This window comes from Sparus aurata, chromosome 1 (genome assembly GCF_900880675.1).
Source record: "Sparus aurata chromosome 1, fSpaAur1.1, whole genome shotgun sequence".
Lineage (NCBI taxonomy): Eukaryota > Metazoa > Chordata > Actinopteri > Spariformes > Sparidae > Sparus > Sparus aurata.
The window spans coordinates 22,304,454-22,317,236 of NC_044187.1; the positions used below are offsets into that span (position 1 = coordinate 22,304,454).

At 42.7% G+C, this 12,783-nt stretch overlaps 1 protein-coding gene across 3 annotated transcripts in view; it reads right to left on the reverse strand.

Annotated features, from left to right (window-relative positions):
- plppr2b (phospholipid phosphatase related 2b) overlaps positions 1-12,783 on the reverse strand; it is a 49,991-nt gene extending 37,208 nt beyond the window's left edge. For all 3 annotated transcript variants that reach the window (XM_030431657.1, XM_030431671.1, XM_030431664.1), the window contains exons 1-2: positions 12,281-12,783; positions 7,364-7,474 (exon numbers count right to left, since the gene is read on the reverse strand). In XM_030431657.1, the coding sequence (XP_030287517.1) occupies positions 7,364-7,474 (111 nt within the window). In that variant the 5' untranslated portion in view covers positions 12,281-12,783. The remainder of the gene's footprint in view (positions 1-7,363; positions 7,475-12,280) is intronic.

Here is a 12,783-nt window from a genome sequence, read left to right on the forward strand (position 1 = left end):
GAAAAACAACTGGGGAGAGGAGGTGAGAGAGAGTAACGGAGGATATATGAGAGAGGGTGAAGTAGAGGGAAAGGTAAAACACAAAGAGGGAACAAGGGAGAGGAAGAGGATCAAAGTAGGCATTCATCTTTCGGGGCAGCCACGTGCACGCCCTCCCCCTTTCTTTCCTCTCCCCTTCTCCACCTCTCTTGTCTTTTTTGATTACTGGGTGCATTTTAAAGCCATGCCTTGTTTATCTTAAACTCACCTGTTTTTCCTTTTTTTTTTTCTCTTCCCTCATCTGTCAAAAAAACATCATTTTCCGCTGCATTTCCTTTCACGTCTCTCTCAAAATTAGCATCCTCCCTGACAAAAACTCTGTACAACTGTTGTCTGTCTGCGTCTACAGTATGTGCCTCCCTTCACCCATTCTTCTTCTGTTTCACTCCTCGCTCTCTTCAGAGCAGCAACAATCACATAATTCGAGAAAATCCCCCGTCCTCAAGCAAACATCTTACAAAGGAGAGAATAGGAGCAGATGCAGGCTCACACATACAAACATGTCTCCTGAACAAAGCCCTACAGTGCAATTAAAGGTCTCATTCCTCATTTCCATATATAAACAAGTATTAACATGGGTTCATTGTTGAAATAAACTACTCTTTGTCATGCATTCCAAATTTTTTCAAATAATGAATTCCAATTTTCATCTCTTTTTAATTTTTAACTATTTTTTTTCACAGCACAGTCAAGAGAATCATTTCACCAACTAATTTGACTTCGATGCAATCTGTCCTTGAAGCAGAAAATGTGCCAAATTCATGAATTGTGAATATCTTGATTTTAGAATTAGAAACCTCTGTTACAATTTATTTAGAAGACCTCATTCAGAGCAACAGGCAGCACGGGTAGCGGCAGCAGCGAGGATCAGTCTGCAGTTCTGAATCCTATAATTGCATGAAGCTCAGACAGTAGCAAGAGCGAGGGACAAGATTATATCTTGCATAAGCAATTTTATTGTAGAGGCTCACTCCAGTAAGGATCTTATATCCCTTTTTATGACGAGATAATTTGGCCATGGCGCTGCAGCCTGGATAGGTGACTGCTCTATTCAACGTTTGCAGACGATATCTGTGATATGCAGGCTCTCTCATGCCTTCCCTCCTCCCTAAAGTGATAACAGGTGGGAAGCAGCCAGCTAACAAGTGTTTCAAACATGCACCCAGGGTGCTGCGAAATCCCAGAGCAGTGGAGAGGCGGGCAGGTGCTATTCATGGAGTCTGGGAGATAATGAGGGGGAAACTAAGGAGAGAATAATGGGAGAATGAGTCTCTGTGTGTGTGCTGAAGAGGGAAGGGACACATTAAAAAAATGTCTGTGAGCATTTTTTATAAAATGAGCACGAAAACCAGAGAATTAATCAATGAGATATTCTCATGTAAGATGCCGTGTTCAGGGCAGTGATGAAAACTGAATTAGCATGTTTTGCTCTCTCTCTTTAAGGCGGCAGTTGGAGAGGTACATTTCATATAAATTGCCCGTAAAAGAGGTTACAGAGAAGTTAAAGATAATCATTAGTTGTATATTAGGAAATGCCTTTCAGAGCTTTCAAACAAATCTGGAGTGAGTGCGAATCAGAGCTCTTATGGTCTTATTTGATGCTTAGATATGGAGAAACTGTGAGTGGAGTTTGGTTTGGCTGTGTGGAACAAAATATCTTTAGAAAAGTGTAAACACACACAACAAATGTGTTGCTGGGAGGTAGAAGATGTGCTGAGGCTGTGTCGTACCCAGCAGGAGATGTGGATGAAGTAAGCACATGCAGAGATGAAGACGTTTTGTTGTAGAGAGCTGACGGCTTGATGGATTGAGGATGTTATTCATTACTGGAGCTGCGAATGCTGTGCTGCCTTCACACCTTAGCTGAAAAAAAAAAAAAAGCGATGCCAGAGGCTGTCCGTGTTCAGACACAGAAACACATATGCTGTCAATAAGCAAGGTGTTTCCTCGAGTTGATGCACTTCAAAATCCATTCTATGATCAGCAACAGCAGTAACCAGGAGCAACCCTGTCTCCAAGAGACCATTTTTAAAGGCTTTAACAAATGGAGGACAACCCAGAGGATGTTTGTCTACCACACACATCAGGGTTCAGGCTATGTGGGAGCAGGTGCTGAGCTCTCAAACGAATGTAGCAAAATCATACATACCAAGAACAATTATTTTAATCATTAAAACTTTTTTAATGTCAGGTGGATAGGAGGATGGGATTTTTGATACTAAAGACGGAATTTACTTCCTGACGCGTGGTTAGGTTCAGAAAATAAAAGTAATTTGGGGGGTACGATAAGTTACCTGGGCCCAAAACATTTTAAAACAGAGAATAATAATTACGGCGCTCCTGAAATCTGAGGAAGGGATTTTGATACTTGAGAAGGAATTTACTTCCTGAGCACCACACGCAAAAATTCTGGGGGTAACATAGATTTGGTTACATCAGGGACTTGGGAAGTCAGTCACAGTTGAAGGGTCAGTATACATAATGTAATTGAATGTAAATTGAATGGCCAGGATAACTTATATCTTACAGTTATTAACAACAACTCATAACAATTTGAATGTTTTGCACAACAGCAGATGGCAAACATGAGCACCAACATAAGTGGGAATTCACAAATTCTTAATTACTTGGACCCTCTTGTAATTTCAGCACATGTTAGTCCTCAAGGGTTAAGGGACATCCCACTGTCAGATCCTTCAGTGCATGAGGGCTCCCTTGCAGACATTTTGAGCCCTTTGTGACCACTTTCCATAAGCCTGCATTTTTGCAGACTTTGCTCCAAGGATTTCATAGTTCATAGCACAGTTATGTTAAATTACTGGGTTATCATGAGCTACCCGGGGAAGCCCAAAAACCCTTTAAAAAAGAGAATGGTGATGACGGCTCTCTTGAAATCTGATTATTTTCAGTATACTTGGCAACGTTTTTTATTCACAAACAGAATTTTTATTTGACTGTACCTGAGATCTCAGCTCTTCTCCTTGAACAGATTTTCCTCTTACATCACTAAGTTTATCAAACAACAGAAAAGTAAGAAGCTTTTGAAACATTATGGAACTTTATCCCCAAAACCTCTGACTTAATGGGTTTCTATTTGTGTATGTGTACTTTATCTTTATTATTATTGTAAATTATTATTAGTAAACATTCATCTAGTGCATCAAGTTATATCAGACATTTTCAATATTTAACCAAAACCACAGTTTATTCCCTGACATTCATAGAGTACCTCTGATTCAGCATTTCACTTCTATGGTGGGATCCACCATGGGAAGCTTCTTAAAAAAGGATCAAAATTGATGCAGCAGAACCAGAGACATTCTGTTTATAAAAACTTGGAAAAAATTCAGGAGACTTGGGTGTCAATAGTAGCAGAAGCAGCTGACGCAGCCTCAACCACAGGCTATGAGGAGCAGGCTACAGATGTTTGGCAGGCCAACTTGTTTCTTACTCAAACTAGATATTAGTCATCTTTCAAAATTGCAGTCTTCACACTCAATTCTGGCTGAAGTGACATCAATTGCAGGGATTTATCAGATCTCATGCTACTCCCCCTGGAGCCACAGAAAGCTTTTTGCAATTTTTAATATGCATTAGTAACCTCAAAGACCTATAAACAGACTTTGATGTGTAAAATTGGTGGATTTCCCCTTTAACCAAGTTTCTTAACATCACCAAAATATGTGTAATCCTTCTTTGGTTGCTCCAAAAAGACATTATATTGCACAAACAGATTTTTTTTTTGAAGGAAAATGAATGTCTGAGAGAATGTTTCGCAGCCACATTCACAAACAACAATTTGGGACTTGCCAGATATGTCGAACAACATCTCCTATATCTTGATTCTAGCAAATTATCAGCACATACACTAAGACAGGAACCCATGCATCACATTTTTATATGGAGCAAAAAAAAAAAAAAGTAAATTACTGACTGTGCAGAAATTACTGAACAGGCACAAATGAGGGCATCCGCAGCGAAGCTAGGAGCTGAGAGATGCAAGCAGACGTGAAGCCACTATAGTAGTAGTATCACGAGAGACAGCGCAGGCCGTAGACCTGAAACATTACGTGGTCCGATGCTTGGCAGTCTGTTTATTTTACAGAGCTCGCTATGCCACGGGAGGATGCAGCCAACGAGGCATGAGGATGGAACGAGGAGGAGGAAGCAGCGCTGCTCCGAGCTGGCAGTCGAGGCTGAACCGCATATCTGGGAAGCCAGAATGCACGCTGCAAAGGCTGGGTGCCACTGAGTAGCAGCTACAGTCGTGCATCCGCTTACAGTTAACAGTAGTGATTATCACATCTGACTATGGTTACAGCTGAAATAGCTGCAGCTCCTGGCTGCAAGTTGAGATCTAATCAAAGAGTTCACTTGTGGTCACTTTGTAGCTCAGCTCCAGTGCAGATTTTCACAGTAGGTCTGCCTGGCTCAGATCACACCAGCACACGAGCCACCAGTGTGTGAAGAAAGTCAGGAATCAGTTGTTTCAGAATGACTCTTTAAAGAGGGTCCTTTGAAGCAGTGCCTCTGTTAGACCCCTGACCAGTCTCTTGTGTTGCTTCACAGCATGGCGGCAGTGACAGCAGCAGCATGGAGCGAAAACAAGAGAGACGAGCGACACACGCACAAACAGAGAGATGGAGAGAGAAGTTCAGTCCCAGGCAGTTAAAAGTAAGTATTGTTTGAAATCTTCCTTGATGAGGCCGGTTCACATATTTTAATCCAGAAGAAGATGGCAAGGAGAGACAGAGGAAAGACAATGGAAGAAAGGAAAACATGGACAGTGGGAACCGAAAGGTGTGGTGATCAAAGTTAGAGATGGCAGATGCAAGGAGCAATGAACTGGGAGTGGCACCGCCGGCAGAGACAGGGGACAACATCGTACAGATGAAGTGATGCGGGGAAAGGAAATGGAAAGAGGACGGAGACAGAGAGTTTGGATTCTGAGAAAAAAAGAGGGGAAAGACGGAGGGGATCAGCAACAAGATCATAAGAGACGAAGAGGAATGAGACCAGGCGTTCGAATTGAAAAGAAATGGGTAATGAGATGCTAATGTAACAACAAAGGAGCGAGTGCCCTCCGGGGGGAGCTATGCTACAGCACGCTGCTTCAGTATGAACACAGCAGAGGGGGGGGGGGATTTAATTTAGAAATGCCTTTTATTAAACTACTGCAATGTACACAGATTCATTCAGGTGCATATGCAGTTATTAAAGTCAGATCCGATTCACATCAGCCCACCTCTGGCCGTGTTTGAACAAGATAACAAAACAGGAGATGCACCCCTGGAGAAAGAAGCAATTGAGGTGACAAAATGGCACAAAACACAAAAAGAAGAGACAGTACTAGATTCACATAACACCTTCTCCACAGAGGAATTTCACCTTCCAGTCTGTGATGTGAGGGGAGCATAAGGACATGGTCTACTCCCCCCTAAGAAGGAGGAAGGGTGAACAGAAACAGTAGGGGGAAATGAAAGGAACAGATAAGACACGATGGAGACCCCAGAGGAAATGTGAAGCTGGAGAGAAGCGTCGGGGAAAACTGGGAGAGTTGAGGTCTCTGCAATAGTGGACAGGGTGGTGAGTGGGGGGAGGGGATGATGTTCTGCGAGTAAAGGGGGAATAATGGAGAGATCCGTGGTGCAAAAGATATAATTCCTCAAGGGAATAAGTGCTGGAGGAGTGATGTGGAGGATCTGTACTAAAAGAGTGACTGGGCAGTACTCAAGAGACCGTCAAAGAGAATACCGGAGGATGGGAGGAGCTCCACTGACAGATATAGGCCTAGAAATATTACAGACGCACTATGAAAAAATTAGAAAGCCGGAAAATCATTATAACAAGTCCTCAAGTGGATGTCGAGATTGAGCCAATACCATAGCACAATGAAAATAAAATAAAGGCAAGATTAAGATGGTGCGTAAAACCTCGGGGATTGTGGGATATTTATGCTATAAAGAGATGCAGCGGTAACAGTGGTGTGTCGGAGAGCATTGTTATGTGGAAAGAGATGGATGGATCCGTGTGTTGGAAGAGCAGATGAGAAAAGCTATAGTGTGATCTCAAGAGGATGTGAGTGAACGAGTGAATGAGTACAAAGGAAGAAGGTTGACAAGAATCCTTCAGGAGACTCGGAGCGAAAAGGGAGGAGGTGCAGCTGCAGGTGCGCATGAAAAAGATTTTTACACGGGAATCTTTTTTTTTTTAAATTTAATAAGACCAACTCTTAACAAGATCTTTGTTTACTTAAGTTTGGCTGTTGGGAACAAAAGAACGTCCATATCTATCCATACTCCTGTTTGCCCGGAGGCTTTATCTATTATTGCAAAACCCAAACTTCTGACTTATCCAGTCAACTCTCGGTGGCCCCATTTGACTCAACAATTTTCACCATCCTCAAAAGAAGAATGCAACATCATATTTTCAGGGTGAATTCAAAAGCAAAGACACAGTTTTAATGCTTAAAAAAATCACAAAAAAAACCCCAACAGCTGATTCAGCGCCTTCGGTGTTCGTTGCTCGGAGGACCTGCAGACTTGGAGCGTGTTAGCGGTGGCATGGGCTAATTGGGTTTCTGCTCTTAATTAGGCCAATTAATTAGGAAATGCGACTGAGGCCATGGGCGTCTCCACCGGGTCATTTAGGGATTACAGGCAGAGAAGAAGAGTTGTGGGACGAGGAGAGGAGCGGAGGAAAGGAATCGAGGAGCTTATGAGCCAAAAGGTCACTGGAGAGGGCCTTTGTTGCGAGAAGATACCTCCCGCTGAATGTTATCGCTGACGGATTCATGGGTTGAGGGTAATCACCCGTTTGTTACAATTTAATCAAATCAATCACTTCTTTTGGGAGTCAGCGAATTGAAAACAGAGCCTGCTAATTCACGCAATTTCCCAAGTGACGCTCATTGTTGCTAATCTGCCCTGAGAAACGTGTGAAATGACGGAGGAAAGAAATAGAGGAGAAGAGGAAGAAGACATTCACAGGCAGAAGACTGTAAAATGTGCTTTCATGATGCCTTCGTCAGTGACTCCCGAGTTCCCAGTGGTTTCCAAAATCTCCAACGCCTGCAGAGTTTAAAGCTAACTCTTCATCTCTCCCCGCTTTCACAGACAACTAGGCACACAACTGGTACCAACATCAGCGCATGAAGATTGAGGTCACATCAGGATAAATATGACAAATGCTGCCTTTGGTTGGTAGAGTTCAACATTCAGATCAGATCTGGGTGAAATTCTCAGATGTCAGTCAGTCACGTCTGATGAGCGCACCACGCCATCATTGCTGCTGTACATTGTTCCCTTTTGAGCAGAAAACTCACCTCCACAAAGAGGAAGCATGGCACGATGTAGGTGCTGGTCTTCTGCAGGCCTCTGTCATCAGGAAAGCTCTGCACCACCCTCCTCGGTGCTGACAGCTGACCGCCGATCATCTGCAGGGTCAAAGATCATAACAAAGCTTTAGATTACTACGTCAGTTTGTGTCAAAAGGATATGGTGGGTGGAGTGGGAGGAAACACTACTCCATGCATTGCAGAATGTTGACGATCACACAAGCACAGGTAAACATGCAAAGTTCATTAATATGAGGATCATATAATAAGTAATAGATGCAGGATTGGCTGACACTGTGAGAGCAGCCTGGGTGATTTTGAGTCTTCTTCAAGCTCATCCCTGTGGGCAATAATTTGCTTGCCTTGTTGGTAAGGAAACAGACTTGACTAGCACCTGTTTAGAGGTCAACTTTGTAAGTCACTGAACAAGCTCCTGAGTTCCAGGCGATATGAGAGTGGAAATAGTAATCTATTTATATTCAGTGCCCTGCTTAAAGTAAATCTGAGGGTGAAGGTTTCACATTCTGATTAGTAACAGCAAACAGTTTCAAGTTTAGATAATTTCTGAGCATTTGTCTCAAATTATACCATGAGCTATAAAAAAAAAGAGAGTTTTTTTAAACTTCATGTGCATCACGTTGGCGCTGCTCCCATCTCTCAGGTTACGCAGGGCAACACATCTCTATGTAGGAATGCATTTATTCACATTCATATTGGATGAGTCACCTGCATGTGATTACTTTCACTTGCCAACGCTCAAGGTGAGAGGTGCATTCAATTTAACGCAAGGCTCAAATAATTAACTTTACAAGCAAGCAGTGGTGAAATGTATCATTTACTTTACTCAGGTACTGGACTTTAGTACAGTTTAGAGGTATTTAGAGTATTTCCATGTTATGCCACTTTGTACTTCGACTCCACTACATTTCAGAGGAGTACTTTTTAGCCCTTTATTCCTCCCTAAATCCTACACGTCAGGATTTCACCAGGAATTTTACTTGTTAAAGAGTATTTGTTTACTGTGGTATTGAAGAAAAATAAAAACTTCTTCTACCACTTAATAGAGCTTTCGTGACCTTAAAGGGGAAGTTCACCAATTTTACACATTAACATGTGTTTAACGGTCTTGAGGGGTAATACTGTGGCACCAAAAGGTAGCTGCATGTCATCTGATAAATTGCCTCCAGTAATGTCACTCAGTGGCTAAGTTGGCACCAAGTTTTGATTAGGAAGAAGAATACATGGAATAAAAATGTAGGCGAAATCTCTGGTTTTACTGTATCCATTCTGGTCATGTGTTTTTAAACAGTCCGCAATGAATCCAAAAGTGGCCAGTGGACTGCACTACCTACGTTACACACAACACAGCTGAACCACTGTGTGACATCACAAGAGGCATTTAAACAGATTACATGCAGCATCCTCTGGAGCCACAGACGGCTTTATGGAACTTCTTTCAAACACACTGCAGAACTCCCCAAGACCTGTAAGCATGCTTTAATGTGTAAAAGTGGTGGAGTTACCCCTCATCTAACCTTCACGGATGTGGTATCAAACCTTCAATGTGAACAACATAAGCACCATGTGTCCTGCATCTTCAATCCTACACCTGGAGTTCATAATGTGTCATCCATCCATAGATAAACCATCAACGCTGCTGATAGCTGTTAAGTGCTTCATGTTGTCAGATTCACAGATAATCTGTCCAAGCACATAAAGGAAACCTTTTACCATCTGTCATCAGAGTAAAAACACCTATTTTGATGTGCACACTACGCTTATGCACATACACAGCACACACAACCTCACTCACCCATAAGCAGAGATGCCTGCAAAGACAGATTTTGCACGATACATCAAAAATGCCCGCGCGCGCACACACGCACACATATACACACACAGGTACACACACACACACAGGTACACACACATACCCACAAACCAGTACGGATAGGCAATCAAAAGTGTCGGGGGGGAGAAAATGAGGTTGAAAGGAGGAGAAGTAGACTGGAAACAGAGGAGCGATGATCAAAAACAAAAGCCTGACAGAAAGAGATAAGAGAGAGACAAAGTCATGATGCAGACATTCGGAGACTCTTCAGAAGTAAGGTGGGGGGGGAAGCCAGCAGACTCAGCAATGGGAAATAATAGCGATAGGGGGGATTACAGGTAGAAGTTGAACAAAAACAGCTTCAGTCCCCAAAGTGAGAACAAGAGGGAACAGGGGGAGAGATGGCAAGGAAAGTTAGAGGAGGGAGGCCAGCTTATGTGAGGCTCAGGGCTGTCTGACATGCAAATGACTGCACTGGTGATAAATAATGTCAGCGTCTCCGCTTTTAAATTTAGAGATGCCTCAAAAGGCATTCAAAGGCATTTGAATCAAACGGCAAATGCTTTTTTTTTTTCTCTAAGAACCGCAGACTTTGAAATCATGATTTTATCAATCATAAAGCAAATGCCCTCAGCAAGTCTTCAGTATAATTTCATTGAGTCAAACACCAATTGGTTCTCCTCTCAGATATCGAGCCTGCTCGCTCATCTCCTTGACAACAATTATCTCGCTGTCTTTATGGCTCAGAGCGAATCTCTGCTGCCATGTCAGCCCTTTCCCCCGATCAATGGTTGTTTTTGGTGAGAGGGGAGGGAGCCACTTCATGATTTTGGAATGCGTCCATGTCTTCATTGAGCTCCTGAACACCTATTAGTGATATAAGAAAATTTGATAGGTCCAGTGTGCAGGATTTAAGAGGATCAGTTGGCAGAAATGGAATACAACACCCATAATCATGTTTTCATGAGTGTATAATCACCAAGAACTAGGAGTCATTGTGTTTTTGTTTTGTTAGAATTAGCCTTTTGTATCTTCAGAGGGAGCAGGTCCTCTTCCACTCAGTCCCCCATATTGATTCACCAGGTTTCCTCGAGAGTGGACAAAACCAAACACTGGCTCTAGAAAGGGCCTTTATACTTTATATGTTAGACAGCTTGCAAGCTAACAATGTGAGCTGAATATGCTGTGGGACTTTTAACCTAGATAAAATATATAAACAGAGCTGTATTACAGTCATCACTCAGTTTGCTAATTTGTTTATGCTGATGTGGTCTATACAAAATCTGCAACAAAAGTTTGAATTTTGAAAAGGTATTACAAGCAATTCTCAGACTGACAGTGAGATGAGGGTTCACTATTGGGCGAAAAACTGAGCTGAAGTAATCTGATAACACTGCCAAAGATCCTTGATTCATTTACTTGAGAAGATGGTTTACTCTGACAGGATGGTAACAAACTGCATTTTTTTGTTGAACTCCGGAATCTTTATTTTTGGTGAATATTATTTAAACTTGTCTGAACCTAGCCTGCAAATAGCACAGGGAAGTCAAGCTGTTGTTGTAGAATAGAAGAAGAATTTGAAAATGTAAATGACAGTCGTAGCGGCATTAAATTCTAAGTCTTACAATAGCATAGATGGCAGTGCTGAAACATTGAAAATCATATTGAATCATGACCTTAAGATCAAAAGTCAAATCTTATTGCGCATTTGGAGAAATTGATTACTAAAGCATGAAAGGTGTGATAATTAATACTGAATGATTAGATGATCTCTTATCCATAACACTTTGTCCTAACAGAAAATGCTGTCTTGAAACAGAATTCTGAGCTTCAAAGAATTGTGCTCAATGTAGATATCCTTCCAAAGCATTTGATTTGTAAAGCAAACCTACACACCAGGAATGCACCAGAGCCTCTGAATAATGGTCCCTTCAATTTAAAAATGCAGGATTTGGGGGGATTAGAAATCACTATTTCTGCGAAATCACCTCAGGTGCTCTCACAAACCTGAACTTCAATTATCTGGCAATGAAGTCCCTCTTGGCATCGCCTGTTCCACATCATAGATACATAATTTCTCTATTTATAGCTTCAAATAAGACTTGTTTATGGGCTCAGAATTCAAAAACATGTACACACATACAGTGGACACACATTTTTTTTCTTTGCAGTGTACAATATTTAGCTGAGTGTCATGTGCACACACACACACACTCACACACACGCACACACAGCTGCACAGGCGCCGCTCACTGTGGTTAAGAGTGTTAATTATTCATGCTGTGGTTCATATACTCGTTTTCACTCCTCTTCCTCCACTATCGCCTGTCTGCCTCCTGGGAATCACTATCCTACTATTATCACACTATTTAAATATAAGTACAAGCCTCTGCTGAAGTCCAGCGTCAGCTACACAAAGGGCTTTGATTGGTGAAACGGTGTTCATTGATGCTAAGTAAAGAGAGAGAACATGTTGTACAAGTTGTGGTAGAAGATAAGGGGATTGTAAACACACACACATGCACACACAGATTGTCCGCTGTAAATACAGTATTTGGGTCTTCTTTTATGTTCCCATTTTCCAAAGCAGTGAGAGGCAATCTGGCGTAAGGCTGGCATGACTGATTGTCTCTTATGTTGCTGTCCAATGTCGTTCACTCTGATGTGCACGCTTAAGCTTCACACTGGTGCCACGGCAACAAAAGACCCACTCACTTTCTCGCAGGCACACAAACACCCTCACAGGTGACCGTCACCCAAATATTCATTTCATGTTCACTTGGATGTCAGTCCAACAAGTGGTGCTGCACAGCTGATGCCTGTGTGTGTGTGTGTGTGTGTGTGTGTGTGTGTTTGTGGCAGACAGACACAGAGAGAGAGGGACAGAGAGATCATCCTGCAAAAAATCCATCCTGTGCTGCACCTCAGGTTCACAATGTGGGTCACAGAGATGCACAATCACGCTCAAACACTTATCTGTCACACATACAGACACACACACTCATGTTCAAGAAAAATCCCAAAGAAGGAGCAGAACAAAAACCAGAGCAGTAACTGGTTCAGAAAACTCTCACCTTTAAATCTCTGTATGCTGGAAGCTGCTGCACAGTGATCGCTGCCTCCTGCGACTCTCCGTCTCTAGGAGGATTTGCTCCTGCACCGGGCTCCCATTCTGTGGTCGACTTGTGGTCTCGGCTTCGCTCCTTTTTTTTTTCCTTTTACCCCCCTTTCTCGTCTCTTTCAAAGCAAAAACCGCCCCTCACTTCCTCCGCTCTGCCACTGAGAAGCCCTCGGCACTGAGTGTGAATAGAGAGCGATAGAGAGCTCGCAACAGTGCCAGGCACCCAGCCTCCAGCCAGCCCAGTCTATATCTGTCTGCACTCTGCCGCTGGGTCGCTAAGCTAAATATGATGATCTTCAACAGCACTTCAAGGCTAATTAGTCAAGTGAAGGGATCCACAGGCTGGTGAGGGAGGCTCCTCAGCGCAGATGCCGGTGGATATGAGGAGAGGAAGACAGAGGAAAGGAGGGAGACAGAGTGTGTGTGTGTGTGTGTGTGTGTGTGTGTGTGTGTGTG